Source organism: Nerophis lumbriciformis, linkage group LG37, assembly GCF_033978685.3.
Source record: "Nerophis lumbriciformis linkage group LG37, RoL_Nlum_v2.1, whole genome shotgun sequence".
Classification (NCBI taxonomy): Eukaryota; Metazoa; Chordata; class Actinopteri; order Syngnathiformes; family Syngnathidae; genus Nerophis; species Nerophis lumbriciformis.
Genome location: NC_084584.2, coordinates 6,319,548 through 6,345,000, shown reverse-complemented (window position 1 = coordinate 6,345,000; position 25,453 = coordinate 6,319,548). Strand labels below are relative to the sequence as shown.

The following is a 25,453-nucleotide window of genomic DNA, read 5'->3' as shown; positions in this document are numbered from 1 at the left end:
TTGAACTCTCCCTCGGTTAATCCTACATATGTGTCGGATGTGTTAATGTCCTTGCGTATTACCTTAGATTGGTAGACAACTGATGTTTGTAAGCACCCCCCGTTGAGAGGGCAATCAGGTTTCTTTCGACAGTTGCAGCCTTTGTTGGTTTTGGAGTCGCTCTGTCCGGGGGCCGACGGCTCATTTGCAATTGTTTTGTTGTGGTTTGAGATGATTTGTCGTATATTGTTCATACAGCTGTAGCTCAATTTAATGTTGTTCTTGTTGAATACTTTTCCTTGACGTCACTTTCAACCTGAGAAATAACAGCTACCAACCATTCACGAAACCCAACACAACACTCCAATACGTGCACCATGACAGCAACCACCCACAGAATACCTACTGGAATTAATAAAAGGCTATCGATGCTGTCATCTAGCAAAGCTGAATTTGACCAAGCAACCCCCCCGTACCAAAAAGCCCTTGATGAAAGCGGATACAATTTCACCCTCACCTATGAACCCACGCCAGGAAACCAACCGAAAAAGAACAGAAAACGAAACGACATCATCTGGTACAACCCCCCATACAGCAAAAACGTCTCAACTAACATTGGACACAAATTCCTCAATCTGATTGACAAACACTTTCCCAAAGACAACACCCTAAGAAAAGTATTCAACAAGAACAACATTAAATTGAGCTACAGCTGTATGAACAATATACGACAAATCATCTCAAACCACAACAAAACAATTGCAAATGAGCCGTCGGCCCCCGGACAAAGCGACTCCAAAACCAACAAAGGATGTAACTGTCGAAAGAAACCTGATTGCCCTCTCAACGGGGGGTGCTTACAAACATCAGTTGTCTACCAATCTAAGGTAATACGCAAGGACATTAACACATCCGACACATATGTAGGATTAACCGAGGGAGAATTCAAAACCAGATGGAACAATCACAAGGCTTCTTTCAGGAACAAAAACCTGCGAAATACCACAGAACTCAGCAAACACATTTGGGACCTCAAAGACAATAATGTTGAATATTCAATAACATGGCAAATTCTTGCATCCAGCACACCTTACAATAGTGGTAATAAAAGATGCAACCTATGCTTGAAAGAGAAACTGTTTATTATTTACCGTCCAGACCTGTCATCCCTCAACAAGCGCAGCGAAATTGTAACAACATGCCGCCATAGACGGAAACACCTCCTAGGTAACACATGAGCCAATCACCACGCCCCTAGGCCAGCCTGTACCCACCCACTCTGTGCCCTATATAAACCATGGTATGCAAATGCTCCCATTAAAATCTCCTGATGATTGAGGGTACCCCACCTCATGAAACAGGCCTGTAGAGATGAAATAGTCTTGTGATTTTTTTCCCACACATACATATATTGCGCTCTACTACGGTATCGAGCACTATTTTTTGGATAACCTTATTAAGACATATATATATATATATATATATATATATATATATATATATATATATATATATATACATATACATATGTATACATATACACAAATATATATATATATATATATATATATATATATATATATATATATATATACATATATATATATATATATATACATATATATATATATTATATATATATATATATATATATACATATATATATATATTATATATATATATATATATATATATATATATATATATATATATATATATATATATATATATATATATATATATATATACACATTCATGCACGTTAGGTCAGGAAAAAACATAGAGGCTATTTCATCAGGTTTCCCTGCTCTTCAGGGGATTTCAGCCTCAGACCTATCCGTAGATATAAATGTTTTTTATACATTTGTAATTTTTGGGATTTTTTTAACAGTTTTATGCTCTTTTTGCACCCCAAAAGTTATTATGAGGAAAACATCAACTATGCAATAATAACAACAATGAGTGTTAGAATGGAATACTTTGGATGATGTAATTTACAGCCTAACAGGTCAATATTTCTTAACACTGATTCTGATGCATTATTATTTTTAAAACAATGACCATTTCCCCCCAAAAATTCACACTATTTCTACTTCAACCAAAAACAGACGCCCTCAAAAAAGTGTTATAAGTAAGTTATATAATATTATTTTTTTAATTTACTAGACTTTAAATTTGTCAGCTTCAGACTTATTAATCGATATGAAGTTTTTATATATTTGTAATTTTTTTTGTATGGTTTATGCTCTTTTTCTACAAAAAAAAAACATTTTTATTATGAAAAAAAAAAAGCAATATTAACAAAACATATTGCATAGTGTAATACTTGAGATGATGTAATTACAGCCTAATAGGTCAATATTTAATAACACTGATTATGATGCATTATTATTTTTGGAACAATGATAGTTAGCCCAAAAACAGACGCCCTCCCAAAGGTGTTATAAGTAAGTTATATATATATATATATATATATATATATATATATATATATATATATATATATTATTTCTTTTTACTTTCAATGCTTTAAATTGTTTAACAGCTTCATTCCTATCTAGACATATAACGTTTTTATATATAAAAATTTTTTATGGTTCATGCTCTTTTTGTTAAAAAAATCAAAAAACAAAAAAAAACAATTTTTTTTTAATTATGAGGAAAACATAACATATTAGACTTAGACTTAGATTTAGACTTCCTTTTTATTGTCATTCAAATTTGAACTTTACAGCACAGATAAGAACAAAATTTCGTTACATAAGCTCATGGTAGTGCAGGAAGATGCATTTATAAATAATAAATATATATAAATAATATTTAAATATATATATAAAATAAATAAATATGCAATATTAACAAAAATGAGTAGCAGAGTGGAATACTTGAGATGATGTAATTACAGCCTAATAAGTCAATATTTCATAAAAACACTGATTAATATTTTTTTAATATATTTTTTTCATTTATTTTATTTATTTACTCATTTAATTATTTTTGTATTAATATTTTGTCATTTTAATTTATTTTTTATTTTTTATGCAGTTCCCCCTTATCAATGTATTTATTTTTGTATTGTATCTATTTTATAATTATTTTATAATTTTTAAATTTATTTTTGTTCATTTTTTTAATGCATTTCCTACTTATTTATTTATTTTTTAATTATTATAAAATTTCACTAATATTTTGTAATTTCTTTAATTCATTTCTTTGTTTATTATTTAATGCAGCTCCCACTTATTCATTTATTTATTTTTTTATTATTATTTATTTTATAAATATTTTGTCATTTTAAAATGCATTTATTGATAATGCAGTTCCCCATTATTCATTAATTGATTTTTTTAATCATAATTTATTTTAAATTAATTTATTTGTAATTACAGCCTAATAGGTCAATATTTCATAAAAACACAGATTTTGATGCATTATTATTTTTAGAACAATGACAGTTTTCCCCAAAAACTCACACTATTTCTCCTCAGCCCCCAAAAAAGGACGCCTTCAAAAAATTGTTAAGTAAGTAATTTATTATTATTTTAATACTTTTGCCCACAGAACACGCCGGAACACTCCGCAGCCGAAAGGCTAATTTACATGTCTGCCCTGGCAAAGTGGCGAGAGGTGAGTGAGCTGGAGTGACGCACACTTCCTGTCTGCCCTGTGGGGGGGTCACTTTCAAGTGTATGTGTGTGTGTGTGTGTGTGTGTGTGTGTGTGTGTGTGAATACAATTAGCGTTAATTACTATGTGCGGCCATCTTTGTGTCAGCGCACCTTTCACAATTTTCAGCTGTCGCTCTCCTCATGGAAGCAGCTACCATTTTAATATTTTGTACGCACATGAACTGTATTTATATACACTGTATTTATATATACTCTATTTGTATATACTGTATTTATAATTACAGTATTTATAATTACAGTATTTATACTGTATATACAGTATTTATGTTTCCCAGCAGCAATTTTTTTTAGTTGATTTCCCCCCCCCAAATCTGATGCTGCGACGTGAAAGTAAGACGGCAGGATCTAGCAGGACCCGGCGGGGAGCGTCTTCTAATGAGCACCTGGACGACAGTGACGAGACACCAGTTGGACTTCCTGTGTTGGTATGACAGCTACTATTTGAATGTGACATTTCATTAGCGTTGTGTCATTTTTAAAAGTTATTATTTTGTCAATTTTTTTATGCAGTTCCTCCTTATTTATTTAGTATTAATCATACTTTTTAAAAATCTATTTCTTTGTAAATCTGTTAATTTATTTATCTTTATATATTGTTAATGCAGTTCTTCCTTATTAATTAATTCATTTTTTATCATTATTTATTTTATTAATAATTCTTACTTTTTTTTCTTAATGCAGTTCCCCCTTATTTACTCATTTAATTGTTACTATTTATTTTATTAATATTTTGTAATTTTAGAATTTGTTTATTTTTGTTGATTTTTTTAATGCAGTTTCCCCTTATCAATGTATTTATTTATTTATTGTTATCTATTTTATAATGATCTTTAACATGTTTTAATTTATTTTTGTTAATTTTTTTAATTCAGTTCCCCCTTATTTCCTTTTTTAATGAATAATTTCATTAATATTTTATCATTTCTTTCACTTATTTCTTTGTTTATTATTTAATGCAGTTTCCTGCTAATAATTTATTTAGTTTAAGTTATTATTTATTTTATAAGTATTTTGTCATTTTTAAAATGTATTCATTTGTTTATTTATAATGCAGTTTCCCCTTATTCATTTATACATTTTTTAATCATTATTTTTTAAATTAATTTTCTTGTAATTTTATTAATTTATTTATATTTCCATATTTTTAATGCAGTTCTTCCTTATTAAATTATTTATTTTTTAACATTATTTATTTTAATAATATATATATTTTTTTTAATGCGGTTCCACCTTATTTATTTTTCAACAATTCCTTATTTTGTTGATAGTGTATTTAAATTTTTTTCAAATCTATTTCTTTAACGCACTTCCCCTATAAGTGTTCCCCAGCAGCAATTTTTTTTAATTAATTTTTTTAAATGCAGTTCTTCCTTATTAATTAATTCATTTTGTATCATTTTTTATTTTATTAATAATTCTTACTTTTTTATTTTTTTTAAATGCAGTTCCCCCTTATTTACTCATTTAATTATTATTATTTATTTTATTAATATTTTGTAATTTAAAAATTTGTTGATTTTTGTTTATTTTTTAATGCAGTTCCCCCTTATCAATGTATTTGTTTATTGTTATCTATTATATAATTATTTTTTTAAATGTTTTAATTTATTTTTGTTCATTTTTTTAATTCAATTTCCCCTTAATCCTTTTTAATGAATAATTTCATTAATATTTTGTAATTTTTTCACTTATTTCTTTGTTTATTATTTAATGCAGTTTCCTGCTAATAATTGATTTATTTTTAGTTATTATTTATTTTACAAGTATTTGGTCATTTTTAAAATGTATTAATTTTGTTTGATTATAATTCAGTTTCCCCTTATTCATTTATTGATTTTTTAAAATCTTTTTTTTTAAATCAATTACTTTGTAATTTTGTTAATTTATTTATCTTTCTATTTTTTTAAATGCAGTTCTCCCTTATTTACTCATCTAATCACTATTATTTATTTTATTAATATTTTGTAATTTTAGAATTTGTTGATTTTTTTTATTTTTTAATGCAGTTTCCCCTTATCAATGTATTATTTTTATTGTTATCTATTTTATAATTATTTTTTAAATGTTTTAATTAATTTTTGTTATTTTTTAAAATTCAATTCCCATTTATTTCCTTTTTTAATGAATCATTTCATTAATATTTTGTAATTGTTTTCACTTATTTCTTTGTTTATTATTTAATGCAGTTTCCTGTCAATAATGTATTTATTTTTAGTTATTATTTATTTTATAAGTATTTTGGCATTTTGAAAATGTATTCATTTTGTTTATTTATAATGCAGTTTCCCCTTATTAATTTATTGATTTTTTAATCTTTTTTTTAAATTATCAATTACTTTGTAATTTTTTAAATGTATTTATCTTTCTATATTTTTAATGCAGTTCTTCCTTATTAATTAATTCTTTTTTTAATCATTATTTATTTTATTAATAATTCTTACTTTTTTATTTGTTTTAAATGCAGTTCCCCCTTATTTACTCATTTAATTATTATTATTTATTTTACTAATATTTAGTAATTTTAGAATTTGTTTATTTTTGTTTATTTTTTAATTCCGTTCCCCCTTATCAATGTATTTTTTTATTGTTATCTATTTTATAATTATTTTTTAAATGTTTTAATTTATTTTTGTTCATTTTTTTAAATACATTTCCCCTTATTTCCTTTTTTAATGAATAATTTCATTAATATTTTGTAATTTCTTTCACTTATTTCTTTGTTCATTATTTAATGCAGTTTCCTGCTAATAATTTATTTATTTTTAGTTATTATTTATTTTATAAGTATTTTGTGATTTTTAAAATGTATTCATTTTGTTTATTTATAAAGCAGTTTCCCCTTATTCATTTATTTATTAATCTTTTTTTAATCAATCACTTTGTAATTTTGTTCATTTATTTATCTTTCTATATTTTTAATGCAGTTCTTGCTTATTAATTACATCATTTTTTTTATCATTATTTATTTTATAATAATTCTTACTTTTAAAATGTTTTTTAAATGCAGTTCCCCCTTATTTACTCATTTGATTATTATTATTAATTGTATTAATATTTTGTAATTTTAGAATTTGTTTAATTACGAGCAGAGTGTTTCCCAGCAGCAATTTTTTTTAGTTGATTTTTCCCCCAAATCTGACGCTGCGACGTGAAAGTAAGACGGCAGGATCTAGCAGGACCCGGCGTGGAGCGTCTTCTAATGAGCACCTGGACGACGGTGACGTGGAAACGCAACATGGCGGTATAGTTACCGTCGTCTCTGTCCTCCAGGATGGCGACCGTGGCAGAAGGGTGTCGGCGGCCCAGGCGGCCCCCCACGGGCGAGGAGAGGCTGACGTTGAAGTGCTCCTGGCCCTCGTACAGAGAGTCGTCGATGACCACCACGCCGCACCACTTCTCCCGCTCGCCCCCGTGGAAGCGCAGCAGGCTGGCGTGCTCCTCGGGCCGCGAGATGTAGTCCGAGTAGGACAGGACGCTGCCTGGGTCCGTGCCGGTGGCGGAACCTTGTAAGGAGAGGGCGCCGTTACTATGAAAGTTGAGGCCATAAATGTCCTATTTCCTACTTTTAACTGTGGCTGATAAGGTTTGATGTGTGGCCTATTTTTGGGACCATAAGGCACACTCAAAAACCTTTCATTTTCTCAAAACTCCCCTTATAGCAACGAAGAAATTGCGTTAGCTTGTTGCTAATATACATTGGCTTTTCTGTTGACATGCTACTGATTAGCATTAGCGATTTTACATGGCGATTTGTACACCTCTAATGGAATTTTTTTTACACCGAATTTTGTCAACTGAATTTTTATTACATCCAATTAATTATACTGACAATTTCATTGGAAAAAAAATTGTTAGCAAAAAAGCGTGTTTAAAAATTCAGTGTAAAAAAAATGTTAGTGTATAAAAATTCAGTGCTTAAAAATTCAATGTAAAAAGATGTTTGTGTATTAAAATTCAGTGGAAAAAAAAAATTCAGTGTATAAAAATTCAGTGCTTAAAAATTCAGTGTAAAAAATTCATCCATCCGTCATTCATTTTCTTCCGCTTATCCAAGGTTGGGTCGCGGGGGCAGCAGTGTGTAAAAATTCAGTGTAGAAAAAATTTCAGTGAATAAAAATTCAGGGTTTACAAATTTTAGTGTTTAAAAATGTGTGTATAGAAAATTCAGTGTATAAAATTTCAGTGTTTACAAATTTCAGTGTTCAAAAATTAAGTGTGTAAAAATTCAGTGTAAAAAAATGTCAGTGTTTAAAAATTCAGTGCTTAAAAATTCAGTGTAAAAAATTCATCCATCCGTCATTCATTTTCTTTCGCTTATCCAAGGTCAAGTCGCGGGGGCAGCAGCCTAAGCAGAGTAAAAAAAATCAGCGTAAAAAAAAAATTCAGTGTGTAAATATTGAGTGTATAAAAATTCAGTGTAAAGAAAATGTCAGTGTGTAAAAATTACGTGTATAAAATTTCACCGTTTGCAATTTTCAGTGTTTAAAAATTCAGTGTAAAAAAATTCTGTGTGAAAAAAATTTAGTGTATAAAAAATTCAGTTTATAAAATTTCAGCGTTTACAAATTTCACTGTTCAAAAATTAAGTTTGTAGAAATTCAGTGTACAAAAATTCAGGGTAAAAAAAAAAATTCAGTGTATAAAAAATGTCAGTGTGAAAAAATTTTGCGTGTAAAATTTCAGCGTTTACAAATTTCAGTGTTTAAAAAATTCAGTGTGTAAAAATTCAGTGTACAAAAATTCAGGGTACAAAAAATGTCAGTGTATATAAATTCAGTGTATAACATTTCAGCGTTTACAAATTTCAGTGTTTAAAAATTCAGTGTAAAAAAATTCAGTGTGAAAAAATTCAGTGTATAAAAAAGTCGGTGTATAAGATTTCAGCGTTTACAAATTAAGTGTGTAAAAATTCAGTGTAAAAAAATTTCAGTGTTTAAAAATTCAGTGTAAAAAAATTCAGTGTATAAAAAAGTCGGTGTATAAGATTTCAGCGTTTACAAATTAAGTGTGTAAAAATTCAGTGTATAAAAAATTTCAGTGTGTAAAATTTCAGTGTGAAAAAATTTAGTGTATAAAAAATTTAGCGTATAAAATTTCAGCGTTTACAAATTTCAGTGTTTAAAAATTTCAGTGTGTAAAAATTCAGTGTACAAAAATTCAGGGTACAAAAAATGTCAGTGTATAAAAATTTAGTGTATAAAATTTCAGCGTTTACAAATTTCAGTGTTTAAAAATTCAATGTAAAAAAATTCAGTGTGAAAAAATTCAGTGTATAAAAAATTCGGTGTATAAGATTTCAGCGTTTACAAATTAAATGTGTAAACATTCAGTGTAAAAAAATTTCAGTGTTTAAAAATTCTGTGTTTAAAAATTCAGTGTAAAAAAAAATTCAGTGTGTAAAAATTCAGTGTATAAAAATTCTGTGTAAAAAATTGATCCCTCCACCCATCCATTTTCTTCCGCTTATCCGATGTCAGGTCGAGGGGGCAGCAGCCTAAGCAGACTAAAAAAATCCAGTGTAAAAAAAATGTCAGTGTATAAAAAATTCTGCGTATTATTCAAACACTGAATTTTAAAACAAACATATTTTGATGCGCAAAAAATTCAGTTACATAAATCCGGTGTCAAAAAAAACAAAACCTTTCGTAATGAAGACACAAATTAACCTCCGTGCACATTACAATCAAACAGCTGGCACATAATAAGGACAACACTTACAGCGTTAACACTTTCCAGGGCGCAACAAAACACCAGATCCAGGGGTTTGCGTGGTTTGTCTGTTGACTGGCTAGTTAGTTAGCGACCTAGCTTAAAAAGGTATGTGCAGATTTCAATGAAACTTTCAGGAAATGTCAGAAATGGGATAAGGAACACGTAATTTGGTTTTAGGAATGATCCGGATCACAGTCTGGATGTTCAATGTTTACCGTGCGGCGCTAATTAGCCCTAATTTCCCGTGCTCATTGCTAATGAGATGGCGGTTGTTTGGTGATGAGGTTGAAATGTCACCTGTAATGAGCGGTGCGTGGATGAGAGGCGGTGCTAGCACACTTTGTGGCGTGTTGACCTTTCTGCGGCTGCAAATCAAACAAGGCGCGGCCCGCCCCCAACCCTGGTTCTTCCTGATGGCTTTTGACGGCACTCAGAGAACCGGCTTCACGATCCATGACTTGAGAAAAATCCATTAACGCGAATGTATTAACATTTCATTAAAACCCGTCGTTTTCAATCCAATGGCTGCTTTTAAATTTTTTATAGGCGGTTCATGAGGTCACAACATCCAACGTTCTGTGTTGGTATGACAGCTACCATTTGCAAAAGCCCACTTTTGAATGTGACATTTCATTGACGTTGTGTCATTTTTAAAAGTTATTATTTTGTTTATTTTTTTATGCAGTTCCTCCTTATTTATTTATTTTTAATCATACTTTTTTTTATTCATTTATTTGTAATTTTGTTGATTTTTTTATCTTCCTATATTTTTAATGCAGTTCATCCTTATTAATTAATTCATTTTTTATCATTATATATTTTATTAATAATTCTTACTTAATTTTTTTTAATGCAGTTCCCGTTATATACTCATTTAATTATTATTATTTATTTGATTAATATTTTGTAATTTTAGAATTGGGTTTATTTTTGTTGATTTTATCAATGTATTTTTTTTATTGTTATCTATTTTATAATTGATTTTTTTAAATCTTTTAATTTATTTTTGTTCGTTTTTTAAATTCAATTCCCCCTTATTTCCTTTTTTAATGAATAATTTCATTAATATTTTGTAAATTTGTTCACTTATTTCTTTGTTCATTATTTAATGCAGTTATCTGCTTATAATTTATTTATTTCTAATTATTATTAAGTATATATATATATATATAAGTATTTTTTCATTTTTAAAATGTATTCATTTTGTTTATTTATAATGCAATTTCCCTTTATTCATTTATTGATTTTTTAATCATTATTTTTTTAAATAAATTTTTTCGTAATTTTTTACATTTATTTACCTTTCTATATTTTTAATGCAGCTCTTCCTTATTAATTACATCATTTTTATCATTATTTACTTTATAATAATTTTTACATTTTTTAATGCAGTTCCCCCTTGTTTACGTATTTAATTATTATTATTTATTTTATTAATATTTTGTCATTTTAGAATTTGTTTAATTTTGTTGATTTTTTAATGCAGTTCCCCCTTATCAATGTATTTAAAAAAATTTTTTAAATCCATTTTATAATTATTTTTAAAATGTTTTCATTTATTTTTGTTCATTTATTAAAATTCAGTTCCCCCTTTTTTCCTTTTTTAATGAATAATTTCATTACTATTTTGTAATTTCTTTCACTTATTTCTTTGCTTATTATTTAATGCAGTTTCCTGCTAATCATTTATTTATTTTTAGTTATTATTTATTTTATAAGTATTTTGTCATTTTTAAAATGTATTTATTTTGTTTATTTATAATGCCTTATTCATTTATTGATTTTTTAATATTTTTTTAAAATCAATTTCTTTGTAATTTTGTTAATTCATTAATCTTTCTATATTTTTAATGCAGTTCTACCTTATTAATTAATTTATTTTTTTTATCATTTATTTAATGAATAGATTGTATTTGTTTCATTTTTTAAAATGCAGTTCCCCTTTATTTACTCATTTAATAATGATTATTTATTGTATTAATATTTTGTAATTTTATAATTTGTTTATTTCTGTATTTTTTTTTAATGCAGTTCCCCCTTATAACCCGATTCCGACCTCTCAACCATCCACACACACGACTCTTCTGATATATCGAAGGCAAAACAAGTTTTCCCTTTCCAAAATTCCCGTTTTTTTCAGAATTTCCTAGAATCTTCTCCCCATTGACAATGAATAGCCATAGGGCACGGCGTGGCGTGACATTTCTCATCCGATTTGATTCGTTCCACCATCCACACTCACCTTGGACAATCAAACTCCCATTTACAAGTTCAAAAAAATTCCAGGAATTCCTAGAATTTGCGGCGCCAATAATCGGTCGATCGCAACAGACACCAAAAAAATGCGTTGGATAATTGTTTCCCTTCTTTGCGGGAAGAAAGCGGAAGTACGGAAGCAAGGTTGGTTGCATGAACAAAGGCGATCGCTCTCTGCCGGGTGCTAGTTAACGTTAGCCTGTCAATGGGATCGCCCATTGTATGTTAGCATCGCGCTAGCGGCTTAAGTGGCTGCCTTTCTTTGGTTGTTGATTGGAATGAACGCCCCCTGCTGGGGGAGAAGGGGAGCGTATGACGAGGCGTTCAAGGTCCTACCTTGCTGAGTGTAGCAGAGCACCAGGAGCTCCTCGCTGACGTCCCCACTGCGATGCACCGGGATGGACAGACGGCCCACGTCCTCCTCCACCGACAGGAGAGGCTCCGGGAAGAAGACGGTGGACTCTGATGGAAGGCAGAAGAAGATTTTAGCCATCAGACACTTAAAGTTGGACCACCATTTGTTGTTGGGGACTTTTCGGATAATTAGAAGACTTTTGGAGATTAAGTTGGAACCGCCTCCAGGAGAGATTCTCTGCTCCCAGTAAGGCTCATAAAGGCGAGACTGGAGGAGTTCGGTTAGGTCTGGGTGATATGGCAGAAAACTGTATCACGATATCAGTGTTCTGTATCGCTCGGTCAAGTGTCCACCGCTGGACAGTGTTCCTAATCCAGTGTCCGCCACTAGACAGTGTTCCTAATCTAATGTTCGCCGTTGGACAGCGTTCCTAATCCAGTGTACGCCAATGGACAGTGTTCCTAATCAAGTGTCCGCCGTTGGACAGTGTTCCTAATCGGGTGTACGCCGTTGGACAGTGTTCCTAATCGAGTGTCCGCTACTAGAAAGTGTTCCTAATCTAATGTCCGCCGTTGGACAGTGTTCCTAATCAAGTGTCCACCACTGGAAAATGTTCCTAATCAAGTGTCCGCCGTTGGACAGTGTTCCTAATCAAGTGTCTGTCATTGGACAGTGTTCCTAATCAAATGTCCGTCACTGGACAGTGTTCCTAATCAAGTGTCTACCACTGAACTGTGTTCCTAATCAAGTGTGTGCCGTTGGACAGTGTTCCTAATTAAGTGTCCACCACTGAACTGTGTTCCTAATCAAGTGTCCACCACTGAACTGTGTTCCTAATCAAGTGTCTGCCGTTGGACATTGTTCCTAATTAAGTGTCCGCCACTGGACAGTGTTCCTAATCAAGTGTCCACTACTGGACAGTATTCCTAATCAAGTGTCCACCACTGAACTGTGTTCCTAATCAAGTGTCCACCACTGAACTGTGTTCCTAATCAAGTGTCTGCCGTTGGACAGTGTTCCTAATCAAGTGTCCACTACTGGACAGTATTCCTAATCAAGTGTCCACCACTGAACTGTGTTCCTAATCAAGTGTCCACCACTGAACTGTGTTCCTAATCAAGTGTCTGCCGTTGGACAGTGTTCCTAATTAAGTGTCCGCCACTGGACAGTGTTCCTAATCAAGTGTCCACTACTGGACAGTATTCCTAATCAAGTGTCTGCCGTTGGACTGTGTTCCTAATCAAGTGTCTGCCATTGGACAGTGTTCCTAATTAAGTGTCCGCCATTGGGCAGTGTGCCTAATCAAGTGTCCGTCATTGGACAGTGTTCCTAATCAAGTGTCCACTACTGGACAGTGTTCCTAATCAAGTGTCCACTACTGGACAGTATTCCTAATCAAGTGTCTGCCGTTGGACAGTGTTCCTAATTAAGTGTCCGCCACTGGACAGTGTTCCTAATCAAGTGTCCACTACTGGACAGTATTCCTAATCAAGTGTCCACCACTGAACTGTGTTCCTAATCAAGTGTCCACCACTGAACTGTGTTCCTAATCAAGTGTCTGCCGTTGGACATTGTTCCTAATTAAGTGTCCGCCACTGGACAGTGTTCCTAATCAAGTGTCCACTACTGGACAGTATTCCTAATCAAGTGTCCACCACTGAACTGTGTTCCTAATCAAGTGTCCACCACTGAACTGTGTTCCTAATCAAGTGTCTGCCGTTGGACATTGTTCCTAATTAAGTGTCCGCCACTGGACAGTGTTCCTAATCAAGTGTCCACTACTGGACAGTATTCCTAATCAAGTGTCCACCACTGAACTGTGTTCCTAATCAAGTGTCCACCACTGAACTGTGTTCCTAATCAAGTGTCTGCCGTTGGACAGTGTTCCTAATCAAGTGTCCACTACTGGACAGTATTCCTAATCAAGTGTCCACCACTGAACTGTGTTCCTAATCAAGTGTCCACTACTGGACAGTATTCCTAATCAAGTGTCCACCACTGAACTGTGTTCCTAATCAAGTGTCCACTACTGGACAGTATTCCTAATCAAGTGTCTGCCGTTGGACAGTGTTCCTAATCAAGTGTCCGCCACTGGACAGTGTTCCTAATCAAGTGTCCACTACTGGACAGTATTCCTAATCAAGTGTCTGCCATTGGACAGTGTTCCTAATTAAGTGTCCGCCATTGGGCAGTGTGCCTAATCAAGTGTCCGTCATTGGACAGTGTTCCTAATCAAGTGTCCACCACTGGACAGTGTTCCTAATCAAGTGTCCGTCATTGGACAGTGCTCCTAATAAAGTGTCCACCACTGGACAGTGTTCCTAATCAAGTGTCCGTCATTGGACAGTGTTCCTAATCAAGTGTCCACCACTGGACAGTGTTCCTAATCAAGTGTCCACCACTGGACAGTGCTCCTAATCAAGTGTCCGTCATTGGACAGTGTTCCTAATCAAGTGTCCACCACTGGACAGTGTTCCTAATCAAGTGTCCGTCATTGGACAGTGTTCCTAATCAAGTGTCCACCACTGGACAGTGTTCCTAATCAAGTGTCCGTCATTGGACAGTGTTCCTAATCAAGTGTCCACCACTGGACAGTGTTCCTAATCAAGTGTCCACCACTGGACAGTGTTCCTAATCAAGTGTCCGTCATTGGACAGTGTTCCTAATCAAGTGTCCACCACTGGACAGTATTCCTAATCAAGTGTCCGTCATTGGACAGTGTTCCTAATCAAGTGTCCACCACTGGACAGTGTTCCTAATCAAGTGTCCGTCATTGGACAGTGTTCCTAATCAAGTGTCCACCACTGGACAGTGTTCCTAATCAAGTGTCCGTCATTGGACAGTGTTCCTAATCAAGTGTCCGTCATTGGACAGTGTTCCTAATCAAGTGTCAACCGTTGGACAGTGTTCCTAATCAAGTGTCCATCATTGGACAGTGTTCCTAATCAAGTGTCAACCGTTGGACAGTGTTCCTAATCAAGTGTCCACTATTAGACAGTGTTCCTAATCAAGTGTCCACTATTAGACAGTGTTCCTAATCAAGTGTCCACTATTAGACAGTGTTCCTAATCAAGTGTCAACCGTTGGACAGTGTTCCTAATCAAGTGTCCACTATTAGACAGTGTTCCTAATCAAGTGTCCACTATTAGACAGTGTTCCTAATCAAGTGTCCACTATTAGACAGTGTTCCTAATCAAGTGTCCACTATTAGACAGCCAATCTCTCAAATGGAAAAAAAAATCTTGTAGAAAGTTTTTCTCAAAGAGTATTTGTAGAAAGTGAAAGTGAAAGTGAAAAAAGAGCTGTCTTGTGTAAGAAAGCTGCTGGCGGCAGCAGCAAGCAGGCAGTCTTCAGCGGACCCACAGCCTGTGATCTTTGACAGGAAGTAGTCGGAGAGCTCGGCGTAGCGACGCCTAATTACGCGGCGCTCCAAGACCTCGTTATCAATCATCAGAGCCAGACTGAGGCTCTCGCTGTCCCCGCCTGGAAAACAACAATATGGAGTACGAGTGGCCAGAGACTAGGAGGGTTTAGCGTCCTCTGAGCTCCTCCTGGGGATCTTGGTCTCATGGAGGTCGTCTTCAGAGAGAGTGAAGCATCGCTGTCACATTAGACAATCTTCACAGGCCAGCATGATGCTGTAATGAAGTCACAGGGGAGGACGCTTGTTGCAATGACCACTTTCAACCCTGCACCACTGCAGCCCACTCACACAGGACACATGAGACACATGACACATGAGAGAGGAGACATGAGACACGAGAGAGGAGACATGAGACATGAGAGAGGAGACATGAGACATGAGACATGAGAGAGGAGACATGAGACATGAGACACGAGAGAGGAGACATGAGACATGAGACATGAGAGAGGAGAGAGGAGACATGAGACACGAGAGAGGAGACATGAGACATGAGACATGAGAGAGGAGAGAGGAGACATGAGACACGAGAGAGGAGACATGAGACATGAGACACGAGAGAGGAGACATGAGACATGAGAGAGGAGAGAGGAGACATGAGACATGAGAGAGGAGACATGAAACATGAGAGAGTTGACATGAGACATGAGAGAGGAGACATGAGACATGAGAGAGGAGACATGAGACATGAGAGAGGAGACATGAGACATGAGAGAGGAGACATGAGAGAGTTCACATGAGACATGAAAGAGGAGACATGAGACATGAGAGAGGAGACATGAGACGTGAGAGATGAGAGAGGAGACATGAGACATGAGCGAGGAGACATGAGACATTACACATGAGACATGAGAGAGGAGACATGAGAGGAGACATGAGAGAGGAGACATGAGAGATGAGACATGAGACATGAGAGATGAGACATGAGACATAAGACATGAGAGAGGAGACATGAGAGATGAGACATGACATGAGAGATGAGACATGAGACATGAGAGAGGAGACATGAGATAGGAGACATGAGACATGAGAGAGGAGACATGAGACATGAGAGAGGAGACATGAGAGATGAGAGAGGAGAGAGGAGACATGAGAGAGGAGACATGATACATTAGACATGAGGGATGAGAGAGGAGACATGAGATAGGAGACATGAGAGAGGAGACATGAGACATGAGACATGAGAGAGGAGAGATGAGAGATGAGAGAGGAGACATGAGAGATGAGACATGAGAGATGAGAGAGGAGACATGAGACATGAGACATGAGAGATGAGACATGAGAGATGAGACATGAGAGGACGCTGTGAGGACCAGACTGACTTCAGGAGGACATGAAGACTTTTTACTAACAGCAGTCACACTATGAAGACAAGTGAAAGATACTGTTTGTGTTGACTTTTGTGTGTTGACATGCGTGTGTTGTGTTGACATGTGTGTGTTGTGTTGACATGTGTGTGTTGTGTTGACATGTGTGTGTTGTGTTGACATGTGTGTGTTGTGTTGACTTTTGTGTGTTGTGTTGACATTTGTGTGTTGTGTTGACATGTGTGTGTTGTGTTGACATGTGTGTGTTGTGTTGACTTTTGTGTGTTGTGTTGACATGTGTGTGTTGTGTTGACTTTTGTGTAATGTGTTGACTTTTGTGCGTTGACATGCGTGTGTTGTGTTGACTTTTGTGTGTTGTGTTGACATGTGTGTGTTGTGTTGACTTTTGTGTAATGTGTTGACTTTTGTGCGTTGACATGCGTGTGTTGTGTTGACCTTTGTGTAATGTGTTGACTTTTGTGAGTTGACGTGTGTGTTGTGTTGACATGTGTGTGTTGTGTTTACATCTGTTGTGTTGACATGTGTGTGTTGTGTTGACATTTGTGTATTGTGTTGACTTTTGTGTGTTGTTTTGACTTTTGTGTGTTGTGTTGACATTTGTGTGTTGTGTTGACATTTGTGTGTAGTGTTGACATTTGTGTGTAGTGTTAACTTTTGTGTGGACATGTGTGTGTTGTGTTGACATTTGTGTGTTATGATGACAAGTGTGTGTTGTGTTGACATTTGTGTGTTGTGTAGACTTGTGTGTTGTGTTGACTTGTGTGTTGTGTTGACTTTTGTGTGTTGTGTTGATTTCTGAGGTGTTGTGTTGACATGTGTGTGTTGTGTTGACATGTGTTGTGTTGACATGTGTGTGTTGTGTTGACATGTATGTGTTGTGTTGACTTTTGTGTTTTGTGTTGACGTGTGTGTTGTGTTGACATGTGTGTGTTGTGTTTACATCTGTTGTGTTGACATGTGTGTGTTGTGTTGACATTTGTGTATTGTGTTGACTTTTGTGTGTTGTTTTGACTTTTGTGTGTTGTGTTGACATTTGTGTGTTGTGTTGACATTTGTGTGTAGTGTTGACATTTGTGCGTAGTGTTAACTTTTGTGTGGACATGTGTGTGTTGTGTTGACATTTGTGTGTTATGATGACAAGTGTGTGTTGTGTTGACATTTGTGTGTTGTGTAGACTTGTGTGTTGTGTTGACTTGTGTGTTGTGTTGACTTTTGTGTGTTGTGTTGATTTCTGAGGTGTTGTGTTGACATGTGTGTGTTGTGTTGACATGTGTTGTGTTGACATGTGTGTGTTGTGTTGACATGTATGTGTTGTGTTGACTTTTGTGTTTTGTGTTGACTTTTGTGAGTTGTGTTGACTTTTTTGTGTTGTGTTGACTTTTGTGTTTTGTGTTGACATGTGTGTGTTGTGTTGACATGTGTGTGTTGTGTTGACTTTTGTGTATTGTGTTGACATTTGTGTGTTGTGTTGACATGTGTGTGTTGTATTGACATGTGTGTGTTGTGTTGACATGTATGTGTTGTGTTGACTTTTGTGTTTTGTGTTGACTTTTGTGAGTTGTGTTGACTTTTGTGGGTTGTGTTGACTTCTGATCTGTTGTGTTGACATGTGTGTGTTGTGTTGACATGTGTTGTGTTGACATGTGTGTGTTGTGTTGACATGTATGTGTTGTGTTGACTTTTGTGTTTTGTGTTGACTTTTGTGAGTTGGGTTGACTTTTTTGTGTTGTGTTGACTTTTGTGTTTTGTGTTGACTTTTGTGAGTTGTGTTGACTTTTGTGGGTTGTGTTGACTTCTGAGGTGTTGTGTTGACATGTGTGTGTTGTGTTGACATGTGTGTGTTGTGTTGACATGTGTGTGTAGTGTTGACATTTGTGTGTTGTGTTGACTTTTGTGTTGTTTTGACTTTTGCGTGTTGTGTTGACATTTGTGTGTAGTGTTGACATTTGTGTGTAGTGTTGACTTTTGTGTGGACATGTGTGTGTTGTGTTGACATTTGTGTCTTGTGTTGACTTGTGTGTGTTGTGTTGACATTTGTGTGTAGTGTTGACATTTGTGTGTTGTGTTGACTTTTGTGTGTTTTTTTACTTTTGTGTGTTGTGTTGACATTTGTGTGTAGTGTTAACTTTTGTGTGGACATGTGTGTGTTGTGTTGACATTTGTGTGTTATGATGACAATTGTGTGTTGTGTTGACATTTGTGTGTTGTGTAGACTTGTGTGTGTTGTGTTGACTTGTGTGTTGTGTTGACTTTTGTGTGTTGTGTTGACTTCTGAGGTGTTATGTTGACATGTGTGTGTTGTGTTGACATGTGTGTGTTGTGTTGACTTTTGTGTTGACTTTTGTGAGTTGTGTTGACTTTTTTGTGTTGTGTTGACATTTGTGTGTTGTGTAGACTTGTGTGTTGTGTTGACTTGTGTGTTGTGTTGACTTTTGTGGGTTGTGTTGACTTCTGAGGTGTTGTGTTGACATGTGTGTGTTGTGTTGACATGTGTTGTGTTGACATGTGTGTGTTGTGTTGACATGTATGTGTTGTGTTGCCTTTTGTGTTTTGTGTTGACTTTTGTGAGTTGTGTTGACTTTTTTGTGTTGTGTTGACTTTTGTGTTTTGTGTTGACTTTTGTGAGTTGTGTTGACTTTTGTGGGTTGTGTTGACTTCTGAGGTGTTGTGTTGACATGTGTGTGTTGTGTTGACTTTTGTGTATTGTGTTGACTTTTGTGTGTTGACATGCGTGTGTTGTTTTGACATGTGTGTGTTGTGTTTACATGTGTTGTGTTGACTTTTGTGTGTTGTGATGACATGTGTGTGTTGTGTTGACTTTTGTGAATTGTGTTGACATGTGTGTGTTGTGTTGACTTTTGTGTGTTGAATTTTGTGTTGACATTTGTTTATTGTGTTGACATTTCTGTGTTGTGTTGACATGTTTGTGTTGTGTAGACTTTTCTGTATTGTGTTGACTTTTGTGTGTTGACATGCGTGTGTTTTGACATGTGTGTGTTGTGTTGACATGTGTGTGTTGTGTTTACATGTGTTGTGTTGACATGTGTGTGTTGTGTTGACTTTTGTGTGTTGAATTTCGTGTTGACATTTGTGTATTGTGTTGACATTTGTGTGTTGTGTTGACATGTGTGTTGTGTTGACATGTGTGTTGTGTTGACATGTGTGTGTTGTGTTGACTTTTGTGTATTCTGTTGACATTTGTGTGTTGTGACAAGTGTGTGTTGTGTTGACATGCATGTGTTGACATGTGTGTGTTGTGTTGACTTTTGTGTGTTGAATTTTGTGTTGACGTGTGTGTGTTGTGTTGACATTTGTGTATTGTGTTGACATTTGTGTCTTGTGTTGACATTTGTGTGTTGTTTTATCTCAATTAGCTTGTTTAAAACATTTAGCTTTGATTTCCCACGTAGTTAGCAACTTAGCAGCTACTTCAGTGGACGCTAGCTGTTACTTCCTGTAGATGTTCCTCACTTATCTTCTATCTCAGCTAACTTCAATGTGGATCTCTTATCTCAGCTAATTTAAGTTAGCTTTCAGCCGAGTTAGCTTCCAATGACTTAGTTAGCGTCCAGTTAAAATCAACCTAATTAAAGCTTTTTTCTCTTTTCTTTAAATCAGTTAGCGCTGACATGCTAATGTTAACTATTAGATTCAACTAGCTAGCAGCCAAACTGGCTTCAATGTTTTGTCTTGTTAGCATTTAGCTTAGCTAGCGTTGTACTGCTATCTGCCTCACGTAGCACAGTCAGACTTTCTTAGGACCAACAACTAAGTCATGTTTCAATATTAGCATGATGGCTACTGACCGTCGCCAGGATCCAGGATGTCCACCGTGGTCTTGGCGGGAAACTCCAGCGCCGCCATGACCGGCTCGGACAGAAGAATCTGGAAGGTCTCGGACTGCTCGTACTTGCCGTCCGCCAGGATGCGGACCCGCCAGGTGGCGCTGGTCTGACCCGGATTGAACTGGACCTGCTTTTGGGACTTCCCCCTGAAGTCCTGGTCCTTCTTGGCGCTGCCGTCCCGCGTGCCGATCCCTGTGGTGGCGGAACACAAGCGGAGCGGATTAGACGCCTCAGGAGCGCTTCTGCCATCAGTGATCCCTGTCAGAGCTTTGGGAACACGTCGGATTTATTTGTCAACGACTTCTTTATGAGAAGATTCAAAGACGGGAAATGTGCCTCCTTTTCAGTGACGGCCTGACATCAAACAAGTCATGATGGGGAATTATGGGAAATGATGATTATGGAACATGCACAAGTGTGACAAGCAGGCCTATTAGCGGTGCATTCAAGTGCTGGCGGCACAATCAGACACGAGATGAAGGAGGACTTGTCAGCCTTTTACTGAACATCACACTGGCCACTTCATTAGGCACACCTGCGCTGTGGACACATCTCGTTGGACAGCGTTCCTAATCAAGTGTCCGTCATTGGACAGTGTTCCTAATCAAGTGTCCGTCATTGGACACTGTTCCTAATCAGGTGTCTGTCATTGAATGGTGTTCCTAATCAAGTGTCCGTCATTGGACAGTGTTCCTAATCAAGTGTCCGTCGTTGGACAGCGTTCCTAATCAAGTGTCCGTCATTGGACAGTGTTCCTAATCAAGTGTCCGTCATTGGACACTGTTCCTAATCAGGTGTCTGTCATTGAATGGTGTTCCTAATCAAGTGTCCGTCATTGGACAGTGTTCCTAATCAAGTGTCCGTCGTTGGACAGTGTTCCTAATCAAGTGTCCGTCATTGGACAGTGTTCCTAATCAAGTGTCCACTATTGGACAGTGTTCCTAATCAAGTGTCCGTCATTGGACAGTGTTCCTAATCAAGTGTCCGTCGTTGGACAGTGTTCCTAATCAAGTGTCCGTCATTGGACAGTGTTCCTAATCAAGTGTCCGTCATTGGATTGGACAGCGTTCCTAATCAAGTGTCTGTCGTTGGACAGTGTTCCTAATCAAGTGTCTGTCGTTGGACAGTGTTCCTAATCAAGTGTCCGTCATTGGACAGTGTTCCTAATAAAGTGTCTGTCATTGGACAGTGTTCCTAATCAAGTGTCCGTCGTTGGACAGTGTTCCTAATCAAGTGTCTGTCATTGGACAGTGTTCCTAATCAAGTGTCCGTCATTAGACAGTGTTCCTAATCAGGTGTCCACTATTGGACAGTGTTCCTAATCAAGTGTCCGTCATTGGATTGGACAGCGTTCCTAATCAAGTGTCTGTCGTTGGACAGTGTTCCTAATCAAGTGTCCATCACTGGACAGTGTTCCTAATCAAGTGTCCGTCATTAGACAGTGTTCCTAACCAAGTGTCCGTCATTGGATTGGACAGCGTTCCTAATCAAGTGTCCGTCATTGGACAATGTTCCTAATCAAGTGACCGTCATTGGACAGTGTTCCTAATCAAGTGTCTGTCATTGGACAGTGTTCCTAATCAAGTTTCCACCGTTGGACGGTGTTCCTAATCAAGTGTCCACTGTTAGACAGCGTTCCTAATCAAGTGTCCGTCATTGGATTGGACAGTGTTCCTAATCAAGTGTCCGTCATTGGACAATGTTCCTAATCAAGTGTCTGTCGTTGGACAGTGTTCCTAATCAAGTGTCCATCACTGGACAGTGTTCCTAATCAAGTGTCCGTCATTAGACAGTGTTCCTAACCAAGTGTCCGTCATTGGATTGGACAGTGTTCCTAATCAAGTGTCCGTCATTGGACAATGTTCCTAATCAAGTGTCTGTCGTTGGACAGTGTTCCTAATCAAGTGTCCATCACTGGACAGTGTTCCTAATCAAGTGTCCGTCATTAGACAGTGTTCCTAACCAAGTGTCCGTCATTGGATTGGACAGCGTTCCTAATCAAGTGTCCGTCATTGGACAATGTTCCTAATCAAGTGTCCGTCATTGGACAATGTTCCTAATCAAGTGACCGTCATTGGACAGTGTTCCTAATCAAGTGTCCGTCATTGGACAATGTTCCTAATCAAGTGTCTGTCATTGGACAGTGTTCCTAATCAAGTGTCCACCGTTGGACAGTGTTCCTAATCAAGTGTCCGTCATTGGATTGGACAGTGTTCCTAATCAAGTGTCCGTCATTGGACAATGTTCCTAATCAAGTGTCTGTCATTGGACAGTGTTCCTAATCAAGTGTCCACCGTTGGACAGTGTTTCTAATCAAGTGTCCACTGTTAGACAGCGTTCCTAATCAAGTGTCTGTCATTGGACAGTGTTCCTAATCAAGTGTCTGTCATTGGACAGTGTTACTAATCAAGTGTCTGTCATTGGACAGTGTTCCTAATCAAGTGTCCACCGTTGGACAGTGTTTCTAATGAAGTGTCCACTGTTAGACAGCGTTCCTAATCAAGTGTCCGTCATTGGATTGGCCAGCGTTCCTAATCAAGTGTCTGTCGTTGGACAGCGTTCCTAATCTGGTGTCCGCCGTTGGAGTCAAAGACTTTTTGGTTCGTTTTAAAAATGCTAAAAACAGATATTGTGTCAACTTTGTATTGTAGGTGACAAATAATATTTTTTACAATTATTAATTAGAACATTTCAGCTTTTTCTCATGACTTTTCAATTTTTTTGATCTTTTTCTATTATTTTTAATGGGTTTTTTCCCCATGTAAATATATAATAACAATAATAATACGATTATCTAACTGCATAAAATTGTCCGTAAAAAAATATTAATGTTCATTTACACATTTAACAGTGTTTATTATGGTTGTTTTAATTATTTAAATTAATTTATAAGTTAGTATCATTAATTTTTTTATAAACTAACTAAACTTTCTTCATTTTTTCCGTCAAACTTTAAAAAAAAAAAAAAAATATTAGAGTTGGGGTGTCTAAACCTTTCCCACCAAAGGCCGCATACTGAAAAAAAGGACTTTGATATATATATTTTTAATTAAAAAAAATGCTAAAAGGAGATATTATATATATATATATATATATATATATATATATATATATATATATATATATATATATATATATATTGAAAGACAAAATGTTGCGTTATATGTGACTAAGTTTATTATTATTAATTAAAAAATGTCAGCTTTTTCCTCATTACATTCTGATATATCTTTTTTTCTTTTTTTCTTATTTAATTTAGTCATTATTTCAGCATACATCAGTATCGCTGATACCAGCCTGAATCGGTGGTATCGCACATCACTACCTTATACCTCTCCCGCATCGTCTACATTTCTTCCTTCTTTTGTACCTCCCTTCCTTCCCCTCCTATGTCCCATCCTTCCTTCCTTTCCTTCCTTCCTTGCTCATTCCAGCTTCTTTTTGGCGACTCCACCACAGGGCTAGAAAGTTCCGCCTGGCGATGAGAGCGAAGAAATCAGGCGTCGCTGCGGCACAGGGCGAGATGAAAAGCATCCATCCCGGGCGAGGCATTGTGCTCGTTAAGTTTATCACCACGACGACGCTAATTGCCCTCCCAGGTCACATTGCCCCCCCTGCTTGCGGGCGCGCACGTGCACACGCTGGATGGGCGCGCTGCACGGGAAAGAACGCCGCCTGGTTCATTTTATAACCTCGTGTAGCAACATGTGTGGATGTTGGAACGGTTCAAATCGGATGAGAAATGTGGGATATGGAGAGGTTTGTATATTGCCCATTCATTTTCAATCGCGGGACGGCGTGGCGCAGTGGAAGAGTGGCCGTGCGCGACCCGAGGGTCGCTTGTTCAATCCCCACCTAGTACCAACCTCGTCATGTCCGTTGTGTCCTGAGCAAGACACTTCACCCTTGCTCCTGATGGGTGCTGGTTAGCGCCTTGCATGGCAGCTCCCTCCATCAGTGTGTGAATGTGTGTGTGAATGGGTAAATGTGGAAGTAGTGTCAAAGCGCTTTGAGTACCTTGAAGGTAGAAAAGCGCTATACAAGTACAACCCATTTATCATTTATTATTTAATGGGGGGAATTCCTGGTAATCAAGGAATTTTCGAAACCGGGAAACTATCACACACATAACTGGAAGGACTTATTCTTAATAATAAATATATTCAATTTCCACACAATGTCGAGGGCCAACAAAAAACTATCACACACATAACTGGAAGGACTTATTCTTAATAATAAATTAATTTAATTTCCACACAATGTCGAGGGCCAATTAAAAACTATCACACACTTAACTGGAAAGACTTATCCTTAATAATTAATTAATTTCCACACAATGTCGAGGGCAAACAAAAAACTATCACACACATAACTGGAAGGACTTATCCTTAATAATGAATTAATTTAATTTCCACACAATGTCGAGGGCAAACAAAAAACCATCACACACATAACTGGAAGGACTTATTCTTAATAATAAATTAATTTAATTTCCACACAATGTCGAAGGCCAACAAACAACTATCACACACATAACTGGAAGGACTTATGCTTAATTTATAAATGTATTTAATTTCCACACAATGTTGAGGGCCAACAAAAAACTATCACATAATTAACTGGAAGGACTTATCCTTAATAATGAATTAATTTAATTTCCACACAATGTCGAGGGCCAACAAAAAACTATCACACACATAACTGGAAGGACTTATTCTTAATAATAAATTAATTTAATTTCCACACAATGTCGAGGGCCAATTAAAAACTATCACACACTTAACTGGAAGGACTTATCCTTAATAATAAATTAATATCCACACAATGTCGAGGGCAAACAAAAAACTATCACACACATAACTGGAAGGA

At 35.9% G+C, this 25,453-nt stretch overlaps 1 protein-coding gene across 1 annotated transcript in view; it reads right to left on the bottom strand.

Annotated features, from left to right (window-relative positions):
- Positions 1 to 25,453, bottom strand: part of LOC133577199 (FRAS1-related extracellular matrix protein 2-like) — a 129,146-nt gene that overhangs the window by 45,431 nt on the left and 58,262 nt on the right. Inside the window, exons 4-6 of the mRNA XM_061930832.1 lie at positions 20,546 to 20,776; positions 11,972 to 12,097; positions 6,919 to 7,170 (exon numbers count right to left, since the gene is read on the bottom strand). Of these exons, the coding sequence (XP_061786816.1) occupies positions 6,919 to 7,170; positions 11,972 to 12,097; positions 20,546 to 20,776 (609 nt within the window). The remainder of the gene's footprint in view (positions 1 to 6,918; positions 7,171 to 11,971; positions 12,098 to 20,545; positions 20,777 to 25,453) is intronic.